This window comes from Scardinius erythrophthalmus, assembly GCF_964197995.2.
Source record: "Scardinius erythrophthalmus genome assembly, chromosome: 25".
In the NCBI taxonomy this organism is placed as follows: Eukaryota; Metazoa; Chordata; class Actinopteri; order Cypriniformes; family Leuciscidae; genus Scardinius; species Scardinius erythrophthalmus.
Window position 1 is genome coordinate 13193595 of NC_138245.1, and position 27388 is coordinate 13220982.

A 27388-nucleotide genomic window follows, 5' to 3' on the forward strand; every position below is an offset into this window, starting at 1 on the left:
CTCCTGTATGCAAAAGATGCTGCATACCAAGACATCACAGCTGAACACTACCAGGGGTGGATAAGGCATGTTACTGTAAAAGATTCTTCCCAAGATGCCTTGCCAGGGAAGATATCAGGTGTGATGTGGATGAGAACATCTTTTTCTGTTTGTATATTTTGTATTTTCACATACAGTAATACTGTAAATGGCAGCTATATTGCATATTTTTGTTATATTTTTGCAGAAATGTCCTGTTGCAAATAAAGCCATTACTGCAGCAATTCTGTCTGTCTTCTTCTTTTTTCACAAACCATACATTCTATAAAGCTACTCTAAGAAAGGTCATTTATTTTGTTGTATTGAATTTCTGCTGCAAAAAAACAACAACAAAATGTATGCATTTACATTACAAACAAAACCAAAATGTAGAGAGACTTAAAAAAAAAAAGAAAAAAAAAACTGCAGTGCAAAACACAATCTATGATCAATACAATATACTGTCTGTTGTATAAGGGCAGACCTGACACATAAAATAATTCAGTTTCTGTAATTTCAGCTGATGATAGTGTTTTTTTTGTCATTGTGTTATGATTCACTAAATGTTCCTGTTGGAAGAGAACATGTGTTAGTGTTTTGAATAATTATTTGATTTTGAAACATGTTTGCAGTGTTTTGTTAGACATAGTGTATTGTGTTAGTGTATTATTGTATTTTGAAAATTAGTTTTGGAGTTTAGTTTACAATGTGTGATTTTGAGCATGAAATTAACCGTTTTGCCAAATGTGTGTTTTAGGTGTGTTGGTGCGTTAAGAGTTTAGGAAACTTGTTAAATGTATTGAAAAAACTGTCATAGCGATTGTAAAAAACTGTAATAGTGGTCCCCAAAACAATAACAAGTAACAACTTTTATGTATCTAGATTGTGTTGATATACTGCTGACCAAAATAAAATGTCAGATCAAATATTTATGCCAGAAATACTAGATCAAGTCAATTTACCAGATCCCGTCAGATGACTGAAGTGAGGATGAAAAAAAGCAAAAAGCAATAATTGTTTTACAACATTGTCCTGTGATGTTTAAAAATTGAAATGGAGACATATATATATATATATATATATATATATATATATATATATATATATATATATATATATATACACACACATATATAACTTATGTAGAAGTTAAATTAATTTGAAATCAAATGTAGTTTAAATCAAATGTAAATGTATGAATGCTATTTGTTTTAATATTTTGTTATATAATGCAATGATACTCAGACATTTTTAAATATGGCTATACTTTTAGGACCACCATGTAACAGGATAATGAGTTACTAGACAATTTCCCCAAATTATTAATATTAATATAAAGGCTCATATGATGAGTACTGACTCAAATTATATCAGCTTCACTAAACATAAATACAATAACACATTTAAAGTTTCATATGTTGCCTGAGGAGAGGTCTCATGAGGAGAATAATCTGTTTATATTTTTCATCATATTGTGCTGAGTATCATGCATCATTCTACAATGAAGCACAACATTTCTTTAAAAAAAAAGCTACTTTGGATACCATTTTATAAAAATAAAAAAAACATAGCAAGCAACACTGCTTTAAAATGCACCATAACTATCATAATTAAATTTGATCCCAAAACACACATGGTGAAGCAATCAGTGCAGCACTTTATTCCTTTGTTATCTTCATAAACTATCATAAAGGCTATCTTGGGAGGGTTTGGGGTAGGGAAACAAAAGTAAAAATGAAAGGACGTGTACACACAAAGCAAATACTTTTATTGTGAACTCATATAAAACCAACAACAACAGGCACACGATAGAAAAATAGTATATGTGCAAATGTCTTTGAGGTTATAGGGAAGATGTCCAAGCGATGAAACATCAACAGTCAAAGTGAATGTTTAGGCAAAAGAGATGTTTTTATAAAGAGGAAAAACTCCATATATAAAGGTTGGTATAAAGATGCACGCTGACGTACTGAAAACTAGCGGTCTATAAAAAGTCTAAAGTGTTTTTCTTTAAGGGTTGTTGCCGTTAGAAGTGCCATTCTGAACTAATGGAATCAGACAGTGAAAATTGAATTGTTGATCCTTGCAGAAATGCATTAGATTTAGAACTAACTACATATTTAAACAGACTGCAGCACACTAGTTAAAATGATGAATAAATTAGTTAATGAAATAGGGAAGTCATGGTTAATTATTCACTCATGTTATCATTTGTTACTAAGAGAAATATGTTTTGTTAGAGCTATGTGCCCCTCTTGTTGTCAATTGCATTAAGCAAACTTTATGAGGCATGTAAGAGAAACTGTAAGTTCAACAAGCCATTAAATCACTTAAGTGTCCTAACAGAGACATGCTGGTGTCCGTAATTATTGAGATATTTTCATTCTTCCGTTCTAGATATGTATCTAACAATAATACTGATAAATACATTGAACAGTAGCTTATATCTACAGAATGTTCTGTTCCAAGTCTTACTCTAATTACTCATTTAGAAACCTAGTCACAACCAAATCACAGATCTCAACAACAATTTCAACTATATTGATATCTAGTACCAAAAACAGGTCTAAAATAAGCTAGTCTTTTGGACAGTTCTTTATGGTTTTCCTCGTGACTATTTTAATCAAACAGGCTCCGTTCTATGAGCGAGAAACAAAGTAAGTTACACCGATGGCTTTTAACTCTCAGGAAGCAAATGTGGAATGTGAATGCAAATATATTATTGTCATGCTACTTATCACCTCTAGTTTTTAGTACCATGACGAACCATCGAGTTGTGCAGCTTGGGAAGTTCTCTTTGACCCTAATATTGGTGGTTTTGCATTCAATGTTTGTCCAACTGCAGTGGTCAATCCTCCAGGAGCTTGGCTAGGTTCTGTCGCAGGTCGCTCAAATCGTAGATCTTGACGTCTAAAGTTTCAATGACCTTCTGCACAGCACTCTGTGCCCTGTTCTGGGAATCCTGGGATGAAGCTAAAGCGATTTCTGCTGTTTGCACTTGTTTCTCCAACTCGGAGTTCTTCACTTCCAGGTCCTAATGTCAAGACAAATAAACATTCATCCCTGGGTCACTAAAACATAATCATATTTATACAGTGAAGTCCGAAGCTAGTGAAAATACTTCTGTTGTACACACCTAGTAGTAAAGTTAATAAAGAAATGTACCTGCATCCTTTGACTGGCCTCTTCCTTTTCTTTCTCCAGCTCACTAAAATCTGGTTTCTTGCCCCGCAGAGTCTTTATTTCCTGTAACAACCATTTTTAAATAAGGAATATTCTTTACTAACTCGTTTATCTTACAAGTGAAATAAAAAAGGAGTTATACTTTATTTTCAATGTAAATTAGTCGGATTTAAATGGGATGTTTTACATGGGCTGTTTGTATACATATAGAGCTGGTAAGTCCCGCCCCTTCCGCTAACCCCACTGGACCTCTAGGTTGAAAAATCGTCAATGCAAGTGAATGGGAGAAAATAATTATTTTCTGGTCCCGTTTGAATTGTGCCATGAATGTCATGAACACTCACCTAAAGGATTATAAGGAACACCATACTAATACTGTGTTTGACCCCCTTTCGCCTTCAGAACTGCCTTAATTCTACGTGGCATTGATTCAACAAGGTGCTGAAAGCATTCTTTAGAAATGTTGGCCCATATTGATAGGATAGCATCTTGCAGTTGATGGAGATTTGTGGGATGCACATCCAGGGCACGAAGCTCCCGTTCCACCACATCCCAAAGATGCTCTATTGGGTTGAGATCTGGTGACTGTGGGGGCCATTTTAGTACAGTGAACTCATTGTCATGTTCAAGAAAACAATTTGAAATGATTCGAGCTTTGTGACATGGTGCATTATCCTGCTGGAAGTAGCCATCAGAGGAGGGGTACATGGTGGTCATAAAGGGATGGACATGGTCAGAAACAATGCTCAGGTAGGCCTTGGCATTTAAACGATGCCCAATTGGCACTAAGGGGCCTAAAGTGTGCCAAGAAAACATCCCCCACACCATTACACCACCACCACCAGCCTGCACAGTGGTGACAAGGCATGATGGATCCATGTTCTCATTCTGTTTACGCCAAATTCTGACTCTACCATCTGAATGTCTCAACAGAATTCGAGACTCATCAGACCAGGCAACATTTTTCCAGTCTTCAACTGTCCAATTTTGGTGAGCTTGTGCAAACTGTAGTCTCTTTTTCCTATTTGTAGTGGAGATGAGTGGTACCCCGTGGGGTCTTCTGCTGTTGTAGCCCATCCGCCTCAAGGTTGTGCGTGTTGTGGCTTCACAAATGCTTTGCTGCATACCTCGGTTGTAACGAGTGTTTATTTCAGTCAAAGTTGCTCTTCTATCAGCTTGAATCAGTCGGCCCATTCTCCTCTGACCTCTAGCATCAACAAGGCATTTTCGCCCACAGGACTGCCGCATACTGGATGTTTTTCCCTTTTCACACCGTACTTTGTAAACCCTAGAAATGGTTGTGCATGAAAATCCCAGTAACTGAGCAGATTGTGAAATACTCAGACCGGCCCATCTAGCACCAACAACCATGCCACGCTCAAAATTGCTTAAATCACCTTTCTTTCCCATTCTGACATTCAGTTTGGAGTTCAGGAGATTGTCTTGACCAGGACCACACCCCTAAATGCATTGAAGCAACTGCCATGTGATTGGTTGATTAGATAATTGCATTAATGAGAAATTGAACAGGTGTTCCTAATAATCCTTTAGGTGAGTGTATGTTGTCTGTGAATTTTTAACATAATTTTTCGTGTAGGGAATGCTACAATTTAGCGGGTAGAAGTTTGATACGGTTAGACTTTGTGTGAGAGCACTTTGTGGACTACAACTCTTCGCTGCTTTCGACACGTTTGAAACGTCACCACCACTCGCACACGGACACTAGCTCACGGATCCCGCTAAACATGGCTGTGTCTTTGGTGCACTTCACCGCCTTCTTTCAGGGAGAGGACAAAATCGTTGAGGTTGGCGAAAACCACGGGTAAGTCAACTTTATGGGGTGACGTCACATATGCGACATGTAGTCTTTCTCGTTATGTCTTTTCCACAACTGCTAGCCGAAGAATCATACCATATACAGTCAAACTCGTAACATGAAAAATTATTAAAAAAATTCACAGACAATATATGTTCACATTCATGGCACAATTCAAACTGGACCAGAAAATAATTATTTTCTCCCATTCACTTGCATTGACGATTTTTCAACCTAGAGGTCCACTTTAGAGGTTTTACGGATGGGCGGGACTTACCAGCTCTATAACCTACACATTCACTGCAAGGCCAAAAAGTGTCACTGTTTGGATTTAAATAGGCAAATGCTTAAAAGTATATGTTTGGATCATATTGTAGTGATTATTATGTTTCTATCATGTTACAGTATATGTTTGGCAACAGTTCTACTAACCTTAATTGATGGATTGTGAAGCTTTTGCACACTATGTAATTTTTCGCCACTAGAGGTCACTTATTCAAAACAAAGGCGTAGCTTGATGACGCCTTGATTTCGCGGAATCATGCGAGTTGTTGTCTTCACCTCTACAGCCGGTGGAGAATACGGGAAATCATATTCATGGATGACCGGTAATGTATTAAAGATTTATTAACATTACGAAAGCCCTTGGAAAAATATGAAAAAATATGTATGCGCTTCTTGATGGAAATAAGTGTTGTGATGTTATTTCCATCAAGAGGTGCGTACATTTTTGGTAAAGATCTTGTATTGACAATGCAAGAGGGTCAAGCACTCTGTGAAGTCTCCACCAGCACATCCCAAAGACTTTAAATGACTCAGAGGTGACAATTCATGTGTGAAAACAATTCTTCATGCTCCCTCATTACCATTCTTTCATAATTTGAGCCTGATGAATCTTGACATTGTCATCCTGGAATATGGCCATGATGTGTTTTCCTACATGGTTGTTTAAGAAATGAAAAGCTTCACACTCCATCAATTAGTTAGAAGAACTGTTGCCAAACATGCTAGAAAATAGAACAATAATTACTACAATAATGATCCAATCATAGACTCTTTAGCATTTGCCTATTTACATCCAAACAGAGAATTTTTGGCCAGGCAGTGCAGTTTTATAATAAATAATTTTATTTTAAACAGATGTTGGAGTGGCTGTGACAGCGCTATTGAATATAATGGGATCAATCTATTCCTGGTGTGTCGCATAAAGTCATAAGCGTCCAGTGTAGACATGGTGGAATGTTGGACAATTCATGCTCTCAACTGTCGCAGCTTTCCTTACATTCCTTACATTTCCTTTCCTTACAGGGGGAGGGGCTATCAGACTTTAATGTTGAATGACGAAACCGTATCAAATTCATGCACTACATGGTTGAGTACATAGTATAAGTTCATAGTGTATAGTGCATCATTTGGGACACGACTGGAGTTTCTTGCTGTGTCAGTTCACTGTTATTACATAATCTTTACCTCATCTTTAGATTTGATAAGGGCCTCCATCTCTGCCACAGACTGTGCAAGCTCCTCATTCCCACTCTCACTGGAAGCAGAAACCCTGCTCTGAGCCTCCAGCTCTGCAACCTGAAATATGAAACCAACAGACCACATCTATTTCAAATTCTCCCATCAAACTCCGGTTGAACAATCGGTCCCCGACTGAAAAAATCTCAGAACGTGCCATGTTGTACAATAAAAATCTAGTTTAAAACACATGCGCAAAGTTCTTAGAAATGTTCTCTTTTTATTCATGTTGTTTTTTTTCGAAAAACGTGCTTATAATCCATTTTAAGATATCCCTGTTACTGAGTAATATTAGTTAACAACATGTAATTATGCATAATTTAGGGTAAGATGGAGAAAGATGACCCACCCCACCTTAATTGTTTCTCTTGACCATAGATGACACAAAATCTCATCTCAGAACTTTTGATGAATGGCTACGCTATTTTTAATTTTGTCATTTCATCTGAATATCAACATTTGTGAGATTTAGTCAGTCGAAACAGTTTTGAGGTGAATTGGTCTAATTTTTTGTCTCTGGACAATAGTGATCTATGACATTTTTTGTGTCTATTTGTTAATGAGGGATGTGTGGACACATTCATGTTTTTAGATTTGTGGTGTAAAAGTTACAGTTTTTTTATTTTGAAGTAAAAAGATAAAATTAGACCATTGGGGTAAAAGTTTATCCAGGGAGGCTTCTTACCCCAGGTAGGGGGCCAACTTATAATTTTACTTTTTTTTCTATAACTAAATTAGCAAATGTTTCTATTTATTTCCTTTAATAACAAACTGGCTGATGCATTATAAACATGCACATGCTAAACGTATATCTAAATATGTACATCTAAACAATTTAAAAGTAATATTAAAAGTACAATACATACTATGAAAGTCAATGGAGTTCATCAACTGTTTGGTTACCCATATTCTTCTAAATAATTATTTTGTGTTCAGAAGAAGAAAAATTCATTCAGGTTTGGAACAACTTGAGGGCGAGTAAAAATGACGAAATGATTTTTGGGTGAACTACCCTTTTAATGTGTTCTCAGGTTTTTTGATCCCACTGAAAAATACACTACCCTCTCCAGGAGTCACTACCACACTTAACTTTCCACACAGCCATGGTTTCTGTGACTGAGCGTCTTTTCTTCAGAGGTCGTTATAATTCACAGGAAACACTGAACCCATGCTCACCCCTGAGGGAAAGTAAAGCAGGCCATCACTGCACTGGAGCTTTTAGCACTGTCACACTTCAAGAGCCATTTTTTTTCTGTTTGTGTTAGGGAGAAACTTAGCGGTCTCATTTTCCCCATGGTCATTTGTCTTCCCTCTGTTCCGGGCAATGAAGGCGTATTGTCTTTTCCTAAAAATATCCCTCCGCACGCTCTCCGAAGACCTGAACTATATACGTCATCTGGTTGATGTTTGCTTCAGTAGACCTTCAAAGTGTTGTGGAATCATTTATGTATGATTATGTAAAAACACTGCCAAAGACTGCCTGAGGGAAAATATTCAGTTTGCTTGAGCAACTGCTAAAACAAATTGTTTGCACATGAGAATGTTTAAATGTGGACGTTATCCTTATGTGGTCCTCAAAAAGCAGCAGTGTGGGAAAAACTGGAATCTGGAACCTCTTCTTGTATCTCCAAAAACTCTTATGAACATTTAATTTAACAACCAATGTCGTTCCAAACCTGTATGACATTCTTCTGTGGAACAGAACAAAAGATATTTAAAAAAATGTCCAGCACTATAAAAGTCAATGGGGTCCAAAAATCATTGAACCCCACTGACTTTAAAAAACAATTTCTTCTTGAGTTCTGCATACGAAATAAGTCATACAGGTTTGGATGACATGAGGTTGAGAAAATGATGACAGACCATTCATTTTTGGGTCTAAATAGAGTGACCAGACGTCCCATTTTCCCCAGGACAGTCTCGTATTTTAGCTCTATTTTTAGTGTCCCTACTCATTATGAAAAAATTATGTTTTGTCCCGTATTTCTTCTTTCCTAAAACGTCTTTGCTAGGTGATCATAAAAGCGAGTAGTAGTCTTCTGTCACAAGAGAACAGCCTAATCAAAGGTAGCCAATCTCATCATAGTATGTTTAGGAGAACAAAACTACCATCCAATCACAATTTGTTATCAATTAACTTGCAGTTATTGAAGGTTGGATATTAGAGGACATGGAGATCAAGTCTGACGCAAAAGATGACAAAGAAGCATATGCGTACATTTAACCAGGATCTTCAAAGAGTTTATCAAATTTTTATGCGCATTAAGTTGTGAAAAAAAGAACTTAATGTAGTATCGCACTGAATGACACACACCAGAAGCGCTCTTTCAGACAGCGCACAATCCTGAATTCAGTTCTCTTTGCGCCTGAATGGTCAAATACAGACACAGTTGTCAAAATGCCCATCATGTAGAGTACCTCATGTAAATACAGTCGGTTATGGCTTAAGTGAACGTAAACAGCTTGGTGAAAACCGGATGCGTGTCAGTTTGGATCCAAGCATTCGGTCTTGAGTGACAGCAGCCTAAAATACCTGTCTGTGTCAATGTTAATCAAACAACAAAAGATGTTAAGTAAATGCATACATGTTAAATAATCCTAGTGTACCTGAAAAACATACTTTATTTCATTTGTATCTCTATTGTATTTGTCCTATTTTTTTGTAGTTTGCTTCTTATTTTTTTAATATAACAAAAATAAAATAACTATATGATATATATTGATATCATGAAATAAGTTTTTGGTCACATTCGCAAGACACTGCTAAAGACGTGAGACACGAGCATAACGGACATACACGTCCGTCTAGCGCGTTGACATTGAAAAATAATGGAAGTGCAGTGTGTGCAGTGGAATGGAAACACATGTTTTGTGTGAACACCCCTTAGAACTCCGGTCAATTTTAACATTGAGCTAATTTTTTTGTACATTTGGAGTGCTGTCAGTACAGAGAACAACGACAAAAATCAGTGTTGCCTACACCGTGTTATCCTCTTTTTAAAATTTGCACCCTGTTGACTTCAATGGGGCAAGTTTTAAACCTGCTTTTAGCCTCTTAACATCCTTGATGTGTCATTACAAGTGCACAGGTCGTGTGTGATATCTTCGGAGTGAACGCGGGTGAATCTGACTGCAGTAGATGTGAAAGATATTAATAAAAATGATGTTATTTCAGCCAGCGCTCATACCTGTATTTACATCCTGTTTTCGGTCGAAGTCCACAGTAGTCGATTGTCGAGTTCACGCGCATAGGTTTAGTACCTATGATCACGTGCGTGAACTCGACAATCGATTTAAAATTTTAAAAAGAGGATAACACGGAGTAGGCAACACCGATTTTTGTCGTTTTTCTCTGTATTGACAGCACTCCAAATGTACAAAAAAATTAGCTCAATGTTAAAGGAGCTGTATGTAAGAAATCTATTTCAATTAATCATAAAATTGCCCTGATGTGTCACTAGACATTAAGAAATCATGTTCATTTCAAATACTTATATCACTGACAACAGTAGTATGGCTAAGATATTGTCATTTAAAAAGTGGACTTGCAGCCCTCAACTGATGTTGATGTTGTCATTTTGTGTTTTGGCCTGAGCGCCTCCCTCCACCTATCTACCAATCACGAAGTCAGTAGTGTTTCGGGATCCGGGTTGCCAGCTTTGCTCTAACCTAACCTACCCTAACTCTAGTCGGATAAAAATGTCTAACGTTACTAAATCAAAAAGACCTCGTTATAATTCAGAAATTCGTTGTAACAAAGTCCGAAATAAAACCAGAATTTGTATAGGAGATGCTTTTGAAAGATGGAGGCGGCTGAAAACGGAGAAGAATTTGAACACAGACGCCAACGTTGCTAATTTTCTCCTAGACAGGTAAGATTCATCTATGCTTGGCTAACTTGTACTGGATGTCAATGGACATTTCATATATTCATGACAGTCGAACAAAGTTATGCGTGTTCAAGCAACGTAACGTTAGCTCACATGGACGTATGCATTTGCAATGCATTATAGGAGCCCGTTTCTCTGTCATTATGCTGAGACGCTGATGAAAACATTAGCACGCCCATTATGGCAATTTGAAACGTAATTGAGACAAGCCTAACTTTACCTCAGAAAAAATTATTCGTCATTCGTTCTTCACGTATATCGTGGACTAAGTTACACATGCTGCAAGTTGACCTGTATGACCATTGCTAATGTAATTTAGTTACTATTTTCTGATGGGACTGAAAACAACCCTGTGATAGCCATTGGTGATATTGAATTTGTCCCGTGTTATAATTTCTGTGGCAAATGTTTATTCTGTTTTTAGCCTATAATATGACAAAAACTTTAGCACTTGTAAATCGAGGTTTTTTTTCGTATTGAAAAATAAGGAAGTATTATTTTGTTGTTTAAGTCTATATGTTTTTTTGTTTTGTTTTACTATTATCCTTTTTTTTTTCCTCAGATTTTTTTTGAATTGTAATTGTATTTATATGTTCAAAATAAAGAAATCAAATCAAATTAAATATCAAATCAAAAACGCTTATCTCTTCAGCTATTATGGCCCCAGCACCTCAACAATTAGTACATTTTTTAAATAAGTAATTACTCATCAAAATATCTCTCATAAAGCATAAACACAATTAACAGAAAAAAAAACTTACTGTGTACGTCTCGTCATCACTTGCCATTGGAAGCTCATTGAAGCAGCCTACGTTTCTGCTGAATCCTGCAGCTTATCTGGCAACCTCGAGTCAGGGGGGAGGGGGAGGGGATACACGGCTCTACAGTATTTTTAAAGTGATTGCAGTACCAGTTTTGGCCACAATCCTACATACGGTACCTTTAAAATTGACCGGAGTTCTCCTTTAAGTGTGCTACACAAAGTTTCAGTGAATTTGTTGACAAGCGAAGTTGTGATAGATACTTTATGAGTACGTGGGGGGTGCCTGTCCATCCATCCCAAACTTTTTTCTGAAAACGACAGATCATTTAGCTAAAGACGACCCTTATTTGGCACCCTTAAGCTGCCTAAACATGGATTTTGGATTGTCAAAATGGTCTACACTGGGCACTATTCACTTGCATTTGATGGAGAAAACTCCAGAAATGTTTTCCTCCGAAACCTTAATTTTGCTTCAACCAAGGGAAGAAAGTCAGATACATCTAGGATGGCCTTGGGGCGAGTAAATAATCGGTAAACTTTCATTTTTGGGTGAACTGTTCCTTTAACATTCCTCACCTGCTCTCGGAGGCGATCTGTTTCTTCCTGATACTCGGCTAATTGTGTTTTCCAATGTTCAATGCTGCTGTTAGCTTCATGAAGAGCGGCTACAAGCTTAGCGTTACTGTCCCGAAGAGAAAACAGCTCTGCCTCTGAGTTCCTCTCACATATCGACCTGTGAACAAACCAACATCTGGATTTGGTTACTCAAGTCTTTCCTTCTGAAACCTGAGACAAAGACACATTTCAAAGAATTTCAGTCCAATGGCAGCAGATGGTAAACATCGCATGGTTGAGTTCTGAAATGTAATTTCTTTTGTGTTGCCTTTATATTTTAAAAGATTACTAATGTCCCCTATCAAAGATTTAAAGTAGAATCATCTTATTTTGCGAGATAACTTTTGCAGGTTGAGTTCCTGAATCTGTGGCTTTGGGATGTTTTCACCATCAGCATATTCAGTGTTGTGATTGTATGATGAAGTGATTCATGCTTGAATCTGTAAAACATTTGATGGTAAACTCACAGCCAATTACCCTAGAAAACTACTGAGGAGGAAGAGTACATCAGGCGGATTGATTAGATTCACGTGCATCTGAGTGAGATGGTTGTGGTTATACAGTAAATCAAGGAAAACAAACATGTGAAGCTGCTGTACCCCATTACAAAATATGAGGCAAATTAAATGACAAAATGCATCAATTTTAAAGTTTGACCCCCAATTAATGCTGGAATTAGACAATACAAACAGAGACAAGTGAGAGTAAAAGAAAGTGTGAGATTTGATGGTTAAAAGGGATTTTGTCAGATCTGTATACTTTACCCCTCGGAAAGCATCTTCCTCATCTGTTCTTTTTCCAAGCACTGCTCCATGTCAGCACTCTTGCTGCGAAACAACTTGTCCTCACTAGAGCCATTGACACCAAGCAACGGAGGAGACTGACGGTCCACCGACAGCGCCTGTATTAGACACATGACAGGCAATAAAAACAATATATATATATATATATATATATATATATATATATATATATATATATATATATATATATATATATATATATATATATATACATATACATATATATACATATATATATACATATATATATATACAGTGCTATGCATAAGTGAATACACCCATGCTAAAGTTGACTAAAAAGAGTATTTTTATTATGACCAAAACATATTTTGGAAATTTAACTTAATGCCTTAATTAAAAAAATTAGGAAAAATCCAACCTTTAAGGACACCAATTTTCTTTGTGAATGAATAATGTATCGTAAATAAATAAATGTTCTTCCTTAAAATACATGGTGCATAAGTGAGTACACCCCTATGTTAAATTCCCATAGAGGCAGGCAGATTTTTATTTTTAAGTATTTTTTTTTTTTTTTTTTTAGGATACTATGCATCCTGATAAAGTTCCCTTGGCCTTTGGAATTAAAATAGCCCCACATCATCACATAGCCTTCACCATACCTAGAGATTGGCATGGTTTTATTTCAGTTAGCCTAAAAGCTAGTTTGATTTGCATTGAGAGATGATCTTATGGAAAGTACCCCATGCCAATCTCTAGGTATGGTGAATGCTATGTGATGATGTGGGGCTATTTTAATTCCAAAGGCCAAGGGAACTTTATCAGGGTGCATAGTATCCTAATTATTATTTTTTTTAAATACTTAAAAATAAAAATCTGCCTGCCTCTATGGGAATTTAACATAGGGGTGTACTCACTTATGCACCCTGTATTTTAAGGAAGAACATTTATTTATTTACGATACATTATTCATTCACAAAGAAAATTGGTGTCCTTAAAGGTTGGATTTTTCCTAATTTTTTAAATTAAGGCATTAAGTTCAATTTCCAAAATATGATTTTTTATTCCTCTTTTTAGTCAACTTTAGCATGGGTGTATTCACTTATGCATTGCACTGTATATATATATATATATATATATATATATATATATATATATATATATATATATATATATATTAGGGGTGTAACGGTTCACAAAATTCACGGTTCGGTTCGATACAATAGACTTGTGTCACGGTTCGGTTCGGTACGTTTTTGATACAGCAAAAAGAAAGAAATGCCAGAGAAATTTCCTTGATTTAATTTTTTTTTATTCTTTTTTTTTTTTTTTATTAAAACTAACATCATAAAGTATGATTTTTTTTACTTTGAGTAATTCTAGAGCTATAATTGACTCTTCTTAGGAGCATATAAAACAAAACAGCTCCTTGGAAAAAATGAAATGTAATATTGTAGTAGTTATAAACAAAGGTTTATTTTAGTTCAGATTAACATTTGAGGGCAGCAATTGTATTCATAATGTCAAAATACAAATATGAAAGATTAAGGGTCTGGCATTGAGTCATGAAAATTGCCCAACTCGAGGGGCGGCACCAAGCATGCATTTGAAAATCTCACTGCACGCAATTGGATAACACTATGACCAATCACAACAATACACGGGGTGACGTATCCAGAGCCCCATACGCTTAGCTACCAGCGGAGCTAACTGGTAGATTAGACTCTTGCCGTATCCGGTCGGCAAAACAGCAAAAACGTCCTTCTTCTGTTCCTCTTTTAGATAAAAAGCCAAGTCTAACTCGTTCACTGTAGCGGCCAAAGCCGTTTCAAACAACTGGTGTTCATCCATAGCCATCGACGTCGCAGCGATGTCGTCATCTCACCTCTGGCCCGCCTAAATCAGATAACCCTATGTGATTGGTGCAGCTCGGCTATAAGGGCATAGTTAATGAGCATCATTACTCAATGCCAGAGCGACTCGCTGAGCAAATTCAGATTGTGCTCTCGCAAGAACTCTGGATTTCCAGGGTAGAAGACTGGAGTAATGATGCTGAAAACTCAGCTTTTTGCAATATAAATGAGTATATTTACAAGATATATGCAGTATTTATGAAATCTCTCCTCTTAAAGGTGCATTGCGCAAGTCCTTGAGTTTTTGCAGAACTATGCCCCCTCTGGCGACAAGCGAAACTGCAACCAGAGGTGTGCACGCTCATGACGTCACGCCCAGTCTCAAATTCCGACCCGAATCTATGGCGGCATAATAATGTCAATAATCGCGAGAGGGAATGAGATCCGCGCGAGGGGAAATGAGATCCGCGCGAGAGGAAATGAGATCCGCGCGAGAGGAAATGAGATCCGCGCGTGCACAAGCGAAAGAAGAATTTCGCGAGCAGGATTGTAACCCGCGAGGAGAAAACTGTGCTTTGAGCGCGCGCAGAATCCCATGTACATCTCATCCCATCATCCATCTCTGCTGCTCGCGAAACTTTAACCTGCTCGCTCGCTCGCGGTTAATCTTTTTGGCAGTAGGTGGGCGGATCCAGTCGGCATCATTTCACTACACATGATTGGTTACAGTTCCTGTCCTCTGTGATTGGCTGTACCATTTCGCTGTGTGCCAACCGCCAATAAAATCCCATGAAGAGAGATTAAAGGCTCTTCCCTTGTTGATATTTCTGTATTAGCCTATACATTCTTTATTCTAATATTCTGAGATATAGAGTTTTGATTTCCATGAGCTGTAATCATTGGCAGAACTATTCAGATAATTTACTTAAGTAAAAGTAATATCACACTGTAAAATTAAAAAACATGAATGCAAGTATTGAGTATGAAGTAGAAATAGATGTGTAAAAACTCTTTGTACAGTAAAATGTTCCCTGTCAGTCACTAGTCAAGTTGTGTAATGTGAAACCATTATATCTGATGATTCTGGTTTAAGAAGACTGCTGCATTGATGTGTATGTTGCATTTTACTGCTGTAGATGTTTGAACTCATACTGTTGGGTAGTTTAATCTACAGCAATGCATCATATTGAAAAAGATCTTGTTCTTAATATCACTGTCCTTTGAGAACCATGTATCTCTACAAAGCCAACTTTTCATGAGCTTGGGGAACATGTTGTTTATCTGAGAGTGCGTAATTTTTTTTTTAAGTAGGAGTAAGAATTTTCTCAAACCATAAAGGGAACACTTCATCCTTGAGTCACAAACATTCAAAATCAACATCTGAAGATATGTATCACTGGTGATCCCGGATTTTTGTTGTTCAGAATTCATTACTCGTCAAATCATCACACTCTTACTTGATCTGGACAAACTCAGCATCATAAGGAAGGTTTAAGACTCCAGCTTCGATATTTGACCACTGTTTATGATTTAAGTGGTTTGCAGTGACATTAATTTCTTTATTTATGCCAGGAGTGCAAAATAATTCATCTGTAACGATCGTTATTTTGAATAGAAATTATCACTCACAAAACATTCATTCTCGTCTTCTCCGGTTTATTTGTGGTCAAATACATATAATAAACAGCATCCACCAGGGTTATTAGTCCAATAGTGTGCATATTTGGAGAAAAATTATTAATTATCACATGTTAGTAAAATATTTTGGTCATACAGAATAAAAATTCTATTCATTTTCCACTGAATTATGCGATCTGAAGAGCTCAAACAGCGCACAGAGCAAGATGTGTTTCTCCTCTTCCTGATTTGCGTCAGATTTGACCTCAGACATTTATTATTCGCTGTACCAGCTGTCAATCATCTTCACGTGATTCAACGTGACCTCTTCTGTAAGACGCGTATGTTTACACTTCCTCATTCTAGACATCCGTGATAACAAAGCAAAAGTGACATCTCTTCACCTGAAACAAGTAGCTAATAAATGCACGATACGAAGTATTTGTGTTTTGTGGGTGATTTTCGTGCGATTTGGGGTTTTCATATGAATAAAGAATGTTTACAGAATGCATATGCTAGGTAATGATAGCCCATAGCTTCATCTAAAATGCTAAATATAACATATTTCAAAATCTTTTTATGACTTGAAACAATTTTAAACCGCGACCGTAATATGATACAAATACTCGATGGTGTTTTAAAATGAGCTTTAAATAAAAGTGTGATATTAATAAATTAAATTGTGTCATGTAGCTTGAGGCTACCTGTTGTGCTAATGCACCTGCTGCAGGAGCTTTCTATTCCATACAATCATTTTTTAAAAATAATTCGCATTTAAAAGTTCCAATAATAGTTTTTTATTGTTTGTTTTCTAACAAGACTTAAGGATTATTCATGTATAGTGGGATTTACATAGCTGTCGATGGCCAAGCATTATGCCAGAAGAAAGGCTGTAATGGCTGAATTCAAACAATTCAAACAGCTCATACTGTTGGGTAGTTTAATCTACAGCAATGCATCATATTGAAAAAGATCTTTTCCCTTTTATGCAATTATATCAATACACTCCACTGCATCTTATAATAATCATGTATACACAACATGTCTTCAGATGTTGATTTTGAATGTTTGTGACTGAAGGATGAAGTGTTCCCTTTATGGTTTGAGAAAATTCTTACTCCTACTTAAAAAAAAATTACGCACTCTCAGATAAACAACATGTTCCCCAAGCTCATGAAAAGTTGGCTTTGTAGAGATACATGGTTCTCAAAGGACAGTGATATTAAGAACAAGATCTTTTTCAATATGATGCATTGCTGTAGATTAAACTACCCAACAGTATGAGCTCAAACATCTACAGCAGTAAAATGCAACATACACATCAATGCAGCAGTCTTCTTAAACCAGAATCATCAGATATAATGGTTTCACATTACACAACTTGACTAGTGACTGACAGGGAACATTTTACTGTACAAAGAGTTTTTACACATCTATTTCTACTTCATACTCAATACTTGCATTCATGTTTTTTAATTTTACAGTGTGATATTACTTTTACTTAAGTAAATTATCTGAATAGTTCTGCCAATGATTACAGCTCATGGAAATCAAAACTCTATATCTCAGAATATTAGAATAAAGAATGTATAGGCTAATACAGAAATATCAACAAGGGAAGAGCCTTTAATCTCTCTTCATGGGATTTTATTGGCGGTTGGCACACAGCGAAATGGTACAGCCAATCACAGAGGACAGGAACTGTAACCAATTATGTGTAGTGAAATGATGCCGACTGGATCCGCCCACCTACTGCCAAAAAGATTAACCGCAAGCGAGCGAGCAGGTAAAAGTTTCGCGAGCAGCAGAGATGGATGATGGGATGAGATGTACATGAGATTCTGCGCACGCTCAAAGCACAGTTTTCTCCTCACGGGTTACAATCCTGCTCGCGCGAGCAGAGAAATTCTGTGCGCAAAAGTAATGTGCGCGCGTGCGGCTTTTGCTTGTGCAATCGCAGTGATCAGAGAAGGGCTCATTCAGACCATCAGGCAATTGTTTAAGCATGTATGGGTTAGAAAAACGGGTATTTTTAACATGAAATGTTGCGCAATGCACCTTTAAATGCCGCCATTGATTTGGTGCTTTACAGGGAATGTCCACATTTAAAATGAACGACAGTCCCAGTGAGCTCACATTTTCAATCCTATGGTAAGTTAGATAACTCATAAAAGAACTTCTTTAAACAACACATTCTTAGTCTATTTGTTTGATGCAAAAAAAAAAAAAAAACTCTAAAAGAGTCTGCACATGTGACTAAACCGGGCATGAGGCAACATATGCCGTTGATCTTTGATTAAAATTTGAAAGGACATCGGTTTTTAACTTGGCTATTTTGCCTACACTGTATAACAGCAAGCACAGCCTTGGTTTTTCAAACATGTACAGTGTTTCTGTGGAGCAATGCATGCTCGCTCTCAGAAAAGCTTCTATAATTCAGCAATCTCAGATGCATTCCCCAAAGGAAGATGTTCTATTTCTAATCCGACCACTCAGGCCGATGACTTGTTTGCCTTCTCTATAGCGGTTCATGGCAGGCGTAGGGAGCTTGAGATGGAGCTCTCTGTGTGTTTAATATATTTAAAGGAAGAGCAAGAGGATTCAGAGATGACAACTCCACTACATAGTGCTCAGGTGCTCAGTTCCTTCAATAATGTATCTTGCACATTTCTACGTTTTTAATGAGGGATCACATATTTACAGCATATTCCCCTTATCATGAGGCATGAGCCAATGTTTTATGTTTATTTTTTTTGCTTCACAAACCAAATAAAATGACACTGAACTTTAGCAACACTATAAGAAATAGCTCAAATTAAACTACCACCATCTTCCCCTAAATATCCCTCCTTTTAAAACAAGACGTTGGGGCAGGAATGTGTAGGACTTTTCATTTTATTTTATTTTTCGTTTTGTTTTATTTTTTGTTTGTTTTGCTTTTTAAAATATTTAAATTTAGCTTTAAATTGATTTTGTCTCAGTTTTAGTTTTAGTACTTTTAGTACTTCAGCTTATTATAAGTTAGTTACTAAAGAAATATTTTAAAGTTTTTTAAGTTCAAGTTTTTCCCAATTTACATTTTATTTTAGCTTTACTTCAATTAGCAAAAACAAAAACAACACTGAGTGGGAGGGGACTATATTATTCTAGACACGTTTGATTGGACACAAATTTGGACACACCCCTGAATTCAAGATGATGTCATTATGATCATTTTTTTCTCTGGAAAAAGAGAGCCACACAACTCCAATTTTGATGTTAAGAGATTTTGAAAAATGACTTCTATACAGATTGAGAAAAAAACAGGAATATTGGTGCCTCCTGGGAAGTTTGTATTTACGAGGTGGGAAGTCGTGTTTATGAAGTCAGGTGCGTTCTAGTCACTTTCGTCAGAGTAAGATGGCGGTGTACCTTCTCTTAATTAACTACACAAAAATGCAGCAATGTTTTTAACTCTAATTCTAGAAAATAAAAATCAAAGAATATGCATCACGTCTGTTTTGCTTTTTTCTGTTTTTAATTAATTTAAAAAAACTAAGATAACTTCATCATTACATATTATATTGTTATATTACAATGCTATTCTCATGTTTCTCACTGACACGCCCTCAACTCGTAAACATCGGGGCTTAAAGAAAATCCCAAGCTTCCCACTCATATTAATGACATTTTGGCGTTCATGTGCGTTCAACTCATAAATACGATCTTTCCAACATGACTTGAATGCACCATATGTCATCTAGCATGGCAGGGTTTCATAACCAGGGCTTCCTGAGGGGTTTGAGGACCTCTGCCACAAGAGCGGAATGAATGTGCAGTGGTGTGTCAGCTGCACAGGGGACACAGGTGTGTCATTGTATGTGGAAACAGATGCAGATGGTAGTTTGGCAGCTTACCTGTGACAGCTGAGAGAGACAATCCCATCACCACAGAAGAGACATGGAGAGAAAGAAGATAGAAGCATTTAATTGATTAACATATGATTTAGCAAGAGGGCTGAATGTAGGTGATGCTTGCTAAGGGAACCCTTACTATTACTAACACTCATCCTTAACAGTTTGAACAAAAACATAAGTATGCCAAGTTTTGCACGGGCAAGGACACACACTTTATTGCAAAAGATTCAAAACAGTATGAGTATGAACAGTATGAATTTAATAATGTATGAGCCATTATATAAACAGAATACTGGATTTGGCCAGAAAGCTTTTAGAAGCAGACACACACATATAGATTCAGTGATCAAAGAGCACATCTATCTGTTTGACTTATTTATACTCTTCCATTTTTCACCCCATCACCCCTGGTCCTAATGCAGCACCCCGAAAAAACACTTTATTAATTAATAAGGGCAGCATTATTCAGCGCACACTGTTGCTGTTTTGAACTCTAAACACTCAGGTTTGATTAAATAATGAATATCTCTCAGTCAGCGGTCTGTTTCATACGCTCTACAGAGGCACGTTTGAACGCAAAAGAGCTTATGGGATAAAAGCCTGTCATGACCATTAAACCACTACAGAATACAGTATATGGGCAAACAACACAAAGCATACTGCAGTACTATTAAGATATTTTGGATTTGAAGATAATTTGAATGAAAATTAAGCATATTTTTCCAAATAATACTCATTACCATAATGTATCCAGGCTTTTTTTTTCAGACATTTTTACATACACAAAAGTAAAGACTCATAACTCCAAAACTATAGCAAGGAGAGTCAAAAGGTAGGTATCGCTTGATAGAAAACTTTAAATTTTAGAAAAAATAAAAAATTAATTTAATTTGGACATTCTCGTGCTGAGAAACTGCTGATAAATAAATTTATATTTATTTATATATTTATATAAAATATATTTATTTTTTATTATAATTGTACATATCTTTCTTATATGACATGCTATAACTCAGGAAGGAAATAATGAAGGATTAAAAATTCTTTTTTGGTGAAGTTCCCCTACATGTAAGTTGCATTTTGTGGTGATGGCATAAAGTGATCAAAAGTTACAGCATTTGGAACCAAGGTAGCCTTTTTGTTTAGCCCTTGACACCCCCTAATGGGTATTTTTAAAATTGTTGTTTTTCCGTGAAGAATATCTCGTGATCAACGCAATTTATTATGTTGATTTTGGATTTTTGATTTAACATCCACTGTAAGTAATGATGTGCCATTTTCGACTATATATGCAGGTTTCATGAAGTTACGTCCAAAAACGACGTAGCATAAATGCCGCGTCTGTATTTACATATGGGTCTTCACGTACAAAAACTCGCACAAGTTTAGTAAAAAGCCTAAAACAATTATGCTTGTTGCATTCTATGCGGTGAGACCTTTCAAATGACACATGACACATGACACATGACTATCTAATCTATATGATGTTTGACTTGTTCAGTACATAGTAAAAAAAAAGTATTTCATAAATTATGAAAATAAAAATGTATTTATCAGCAAATATAAATAAAATATATATAAATTTGAAAGTAAAATGCGCACGGCTGCACGGGCATTCATAAGCGATTTAAAAGCGAGGTGAAAAGGAGGGAAAAACTTCAATGTCCAACAGTGTTTTTACCATGTGTCACTATATTGCTTTGTCTGATACAGATCGTTTGATATGTACTGAGTATTTACACTGCAGCACCACAGTCAAACTGAATAGTTGTGATATGCTGTTCTTTCCTTTGCTTCGGCATTTGTGGGGTTAATGCGTTGGAATATCAGATATGGAAGAAAGCACGTACAGAATGCTGCTTTTGTTATCGTTTTGATCTAAGCCATTCCCTGTAAGAGACATCTTCTGTTTTTTCATCAGTGAGACATTACAACAGGTTTCATTTTATTTAAAACACAAAATTGCAAAGGACAAAATATACAAGTTTTTCACTTTATCGAAAAGGATCAGAATGACATTAATATGAATGAGTAATCCTTTGTCAATTATAACTGTGGTAACTCCAAGTACTTATTTTAATATGCAAAACTGTGTTGTTACCCAACTATGTTACCCAATAATAGCAGTGGGCGTTTTCTTCCAAGTCTTGAATACGGCACGCCTATCAAAACATCGAGTGTTCGAAAGAGAGGGTCAAAAACAGGATAGAAAATAGCTTACTTTTAAATTAGGATGTTTTTTTGATCTAAAAATTTAGATAACATTATAAGTGGACCTCAGATAACATTATAAATATATAAAAAACATTATTCAGTTCAGGTCATTACCCCTTTAATTCAGCATAAATATATAATATATACACATTTAATATAATATAATACTATTTCTAATTTACTACTTTTGGTTTGGGGGTGAAATATTACGAAATATTGCAAGAACACGTTCTTGACTAAATTTACTGCACCTCTTATGGCAAACCAGTCAAACTGGATTGAGCAGTTTAATCAAAGAATAGATATTATATAAATTCATATTCTAATTTTATGTGTAAGTAGACTTTGATATACTCTCAGGCTGCTATAAAGAAGTGTAATGGTCATGGTCATGATAATTAAGGGCTGAGTGTGTCCACAAATGGTGAATGAAAACGGTCAGCCAACTGTAAAGCAAAATGAACAGGGCATTTGAACTCCCCGGGTGACCGCACACACAGGGTTACATAACTTCACACGGGCTACAACCAGTTTACTGTGTCACCTCCTGGCATGTGAGGACATGCTTTGTAAGTCACACTTACTAAGAATAAAAAAAAAATAAAAATAAACACAGTAAACACTTCTCTTATGTGACTGATATTAAAATTGTGATGGCCGCATTAGCTATCAAATCACTAAAGGCCGGTCGATCCTCTGTGCTATTGTTAGAGTGGTTAATAGGATGGAATGAAACGCTCTGGCACGTTATCTGAATCGAGCAGCTGAGAAAGTATGACATGAGTTATTACACGTCTAAATTTTAATCATCACGTTATGCTACTGTGTCGTTTTCAGTCACCCTTCTAAAAGGTTCAAGATTAACTCAAGTTATTGTGTTTACCTGTGGAGCAGAGATGTTTAGGCCAGGACTTAACAGCTCAAACTTCTCCTGTGATTTGTCCCGGACGAGACGTGCAGCCTCCTTAAACTCTTTAAACTGCTCTGAGAACTGCACAGACAATTACAGTGACATGATTAAAAGTTTCATAGTGACATTTTTTGAGCATATATAGCAGTAAGTTACAAGAGGCCATGCTATATTGTGAAGTTAAGTCAAGTCACCTTTAATTATAAAGCGTTTTATATAATACAGATTGTTTCACAGCTGCTTTACAGTGGTTAACAGAAAAATGCAAACAGAATTCAATTCGGCTGTAAAGCAGCTGTAAAAAGACAATAGTATACAGTCATAACTCTGAAATCAGTTCAGTGTTGATTCAGTTTGGTTCAATAACTGTAAAGTTCTTCAATTAAGGAATGAGTTCAAATTAAGCTATAACATCATCATCCATATCAGTTCAGTTCTCATCCAATGGTGTCAGTGCATTCAAATCAATAATTTTGTTGAATATTAATTGAATACAGATGCTGCTTAAAGACATGACAAGCAGTGGACCCCAAAATGTTCTCTACATCTCTTTTAAACTGTCACTTGTGTTACATAATCAATAAGAAATAAAATTATTAATGGTCAAATTAACATTCATAACTGTTTTTTTTTTTTTTGTTGGTTAGCTTAAAAGCCAAGTGGTTTAGCACCTCTAAAGGTAAGGTCATTAGTGAACATTAGCTCCTCACACAAAAGTCACTTTCAAACCATGCAGCTTTCTGTCAATACGACGAATAAGTGTGACCAACTTGCACCTGTTGCAAAACCTTTGCCTTCACATGAAATTTCCATCCCGACAACAAATTCGCAGAATATAGTATTCAGCTAACTGATCAGCTTTCTATTTTAGCATACCTTAGTCACGCTTTATATAACTACTTTGTACTTACATAATAAAAAAAAATGTATTGTTCGGTACAATGTACTTCTTGTGTTTACTTATTGTGCTTATATTGCGAAACACTTTTGCTGCTATTGAGGTGAAACCTAGCAGGTTTGGTGTTATTATGTTAGGGAAGGGTCAACACTCAACCGTGTAGTTATAGATGTCATTACAGAAAATAAATGCAGATGTAATAATAACATTATATATAACAATACATTATATACTACACTATGCCAGGACTTTTACGTGCTTTTCCCTAATCACTGAAGTGACCTCTACGTGCAGGTTAGCGGTAGCATTAGCCATCAGGCAAGTGTTATTTAAATAAACTCCTGATGTACTTACAAACTTTCCAATGCCTCGTTTTATGAGTACAGAACCTATTTATACTACTGTAGAAGTTTGGTACCATTCCGGGCATTATTAGTGGGGTAATTTACGAGATACAGCCTAGGATCCATTAGCGCCTGCACTAAGCCATACGGCTGATATCTCTAAATAAGCTCTAACTTTAATAATGTTCGACCAAGGGGAAAAAGAATTCTGGGGGGTGTTTGGCTCGAGGTCATGGTGCAAAGGTTGATTTTACACCGAACCATCCCTTTAAAGGTGCTCTAAGTGATGTCCCCCGTTTTTTAGGCCAAAACATTTTTTGTCACATGCAGTAAACATCTCCTCACTATCCGCTAGCTGCCTGTCCCCTGAACACACTGTAAAAAAAACGCGGTCTCTGTAGACAGCCCAGGCTCCACAAACAGCAAGAAAAACAAACTGGCCCAGCCTGGACCACGAAACATAAAGAGTGTTCCAGCCAATAACCAACAAGAATGATTTGGGGATGGGGTTTGGCGGGTTAGTACGCGTGCACATGAAGGGGGGTGGTGTGGGGAGTGGAGGAGAGAGAAGCAGGGACGTTAGCTAGAGGAGAAATGTCCTAACAACGACTAACGTTAAAATTTTATATTCTTGAGAATTTTTATATGGCCGACACACGACCAAAGAGACAACATTCCAATGAATAAATAACAAAGAATAGGGAAAAGGAGAAGGAATGCGAAGTCCCGAATTTACATTAGGAGACACCGGCAGAAAGGCTTCCAATCGGATATTCAGGTGGCTGGACAGGTGGGTAAAGCCAGTTTGTTTTTTCTAAATGGTTCATGTTTCAGGAAGCACGGAAGGGAGGGGGAGGGGACGGGATGAGGAGGAGGGAGGGTCGAGCTAGCCTCCGTTTTGTTTGACAATACTTCGAACGTCAACAAGAAGTGATGTCACCCAACATCGCTTAGAGCACCTTTAACATTAACTTCTACAATATGCATTTACCTGCTGAAGCTGCAGCTCTGTGGCAAACCCAAGACCATACACTGTGTTCGCCCTGCTGTCCGCCCACTGGCCAAACTTCTGTGACGTTTTCGTGAAGGTCATATTAGGTGTGATAGTACTGTTGATAATAGCCTGTAGTAGAGCAAATAGCAAAAATATAACATTTTGATTAATAAAATCAAGATTTTTACATTTTACAACATTTTTACTGATAGTTGGATCACCTGTAGCCGAGGTCTCTCACCTTAGTGCCCCCTACGCTGATGATGCGATACACACTCCTGCCAGCATCATAGAAGAAGGAGACTGTGACGGCGTGTTTGCTGGCCGGAATCCAATTTCGTTTAGTGTCCGGGTCAATTTGGAAGACGTGTGCCTTCATGCTGAATAGTGGCTGCTCACTTTCAGGAGAAAAAAAAACTCTGCGTTATTTAATTCTAACATCATCTTTTCATCAAATCAACATGAGATGATTATAGATGGATTAATCAAAGATATAAAACTTAAAAGATTAAAACTCATCCATTCACCATGCTCAGTAAATAATTATTTTCCTCTCAATTTCTCTGTCTTCCACTTTTTCATTTTTTATGTTACATGCTTACTTTACCGAAATTGATGTTTTCTTTGATTATATAACTTATGTTAATTATCTGTAGTTATTGGTTGTCTCCATCTGCTTTTCTGCTTGTTTGATTGTTATAATAAGCAGATTGCTTGTCTCTTTGTCAACTGTTTGTATTATTTTGTGAAGCGACCTTGGGTTCTTGAAAGGTGCTATAAAAAAATAAACATTTTATTATTATTATTATTATATTTCTGTCCTGTGAGAATGGCTAAGACTGCAGACTGTTCAACACTGATACTTCCCTACTATTTAGTATGGGAAAAAGAGTAGGCGAGCGAAAAAGTATGTACGAATCCAAAAGAGTAGGCGAGAATTACCTGGGTGACGTACGAATTATCGCGAGATTCGGACTTAAGTGCGTTCCAATATGCATACTTTCCTACTATATAGTAGGCGAAAACAGTACGTGAAGGAAGCAGTACGTTCGAAACATCAGTATTCATAAAAGAGTAGGCGAGAAGTTCCCGGATGGCTTACTTCTTCCGGCCAGATTTTTGAGTGCTCATCCGATGGATACTCTTCTATCCCAGGAGGCCACGCGAGAGGATACGTCATTATAAAACATCGCAGAGATCAGCGACGCGGGTGCTTTCAAATGTAAGTAAACACAGTTCCTTTTGTTAAAATTGCATGTGTTGAACTACTGAAGAGTAAACTGTTGAATTGTTGAAGGTGTAAAGACGTTACACAGTATAGTATAGTTGTGATTTTGCTGTAAAAACACGTTTTATTATGTATAACGTTAGCTAACAGGGGAGCTCCAGTAAAGACACGTAAGTTACGTCTCTAAAGTGGATTTACATAAACAAACCATACATCAAAGATGCTTATTTTAAATGTCTATTTACATCTGACAGGAAAATCTTGAAATATCACAACATGAAATAGACATCTGAGTGAAATGTGTGCTATTATGTAGAACAAATCTATAAAGTAACTAACGTTAAACATAAGTTATCTATTTTATTTGTCCATTACTGTTGATAAATTGAGGAACATTTATGTTGGATAAAAAGTTAAAAAAACCTCAACATGTAAATGTAGTGTTGAGTTCATAAATCACAGAGGTAACGTGGATCTTGTCTGGATGTTACAGGGTCAGATGAACAGATGTGTTTTTATCCAGTGGAGAGTGGCTCATGAAGCTGAATGCTGCCATCAAAGGCTTTGAGTAAGTATACTACAGAAATGAATAACAACAACTATTTCAATATTAAGTTGTATTTTATTTTAATTATTGTAATTTCAAACAGAGCTATCACAGCACTTTTCTGATTCTTGATTTCTGTGCATTTGCTGCAGATATTTTGTGGTGGAGCAGGACCTGCAAGGGAAGATGATGGCGGCATTTGTGGAAAAAAAGCGTTTTTGTCTTCTAAATAATACTGAAATCAAATGACATTGTGTGGTTAAAATTACTGCTTTTGTGTTATGTTTGTGCATTTTGTAGGATCTGAAATGTCAGCGGGC

General features: G+C 36.5%; 1 protein-coding gene across 1 annotated transcript in view; it reads right to left on the reverse strand.

Annotated features, from left to right (window-relative positions):
* Positions 1 to 1764: 1764 nt before the first annotated feature.
* The window catches only part of homer3b (homer scaffold protein 3b), a 44372-nt gene continuing 18748 nt past the window's right edge, over positions 1765 to 27388 (reverse strand). The window contains exons 2-9 of the mRNA XM_081358556.1: positions 25535 to 25691; positions 25291 to 25422; positions 23031 to 23138; positions 12571 to 12707; positions 11768 to 11924; positions 6488 to 6598; positions 3184 to 3264; positions 1765 to 3052 (exon numbers count right to left, since the gene is read on the reverse strand). Coding sequence (XP_081214682.1) covers positions 2867 to 3052; positions 3184 to 3264; positions 6488 to 6598; positions 11768 to 11924; positions 12571 to 12707; positions 23031 to 23138; positions 25291 to 25422; positions 25535 to 25691 — 1069 coding nt within the window. The 3' untranslated portion in view covers positions 1765 to 2866. The remainder of the gene's footprint in view (positions 3053 to 3183; positions 3265 to 6487; positions 6599 to 11767; positions 11925 to 12570; positions 12708 to 23030; positions 23139 to 25290; positions 25423 to 25534; positions 25692 to 27388) is intronic.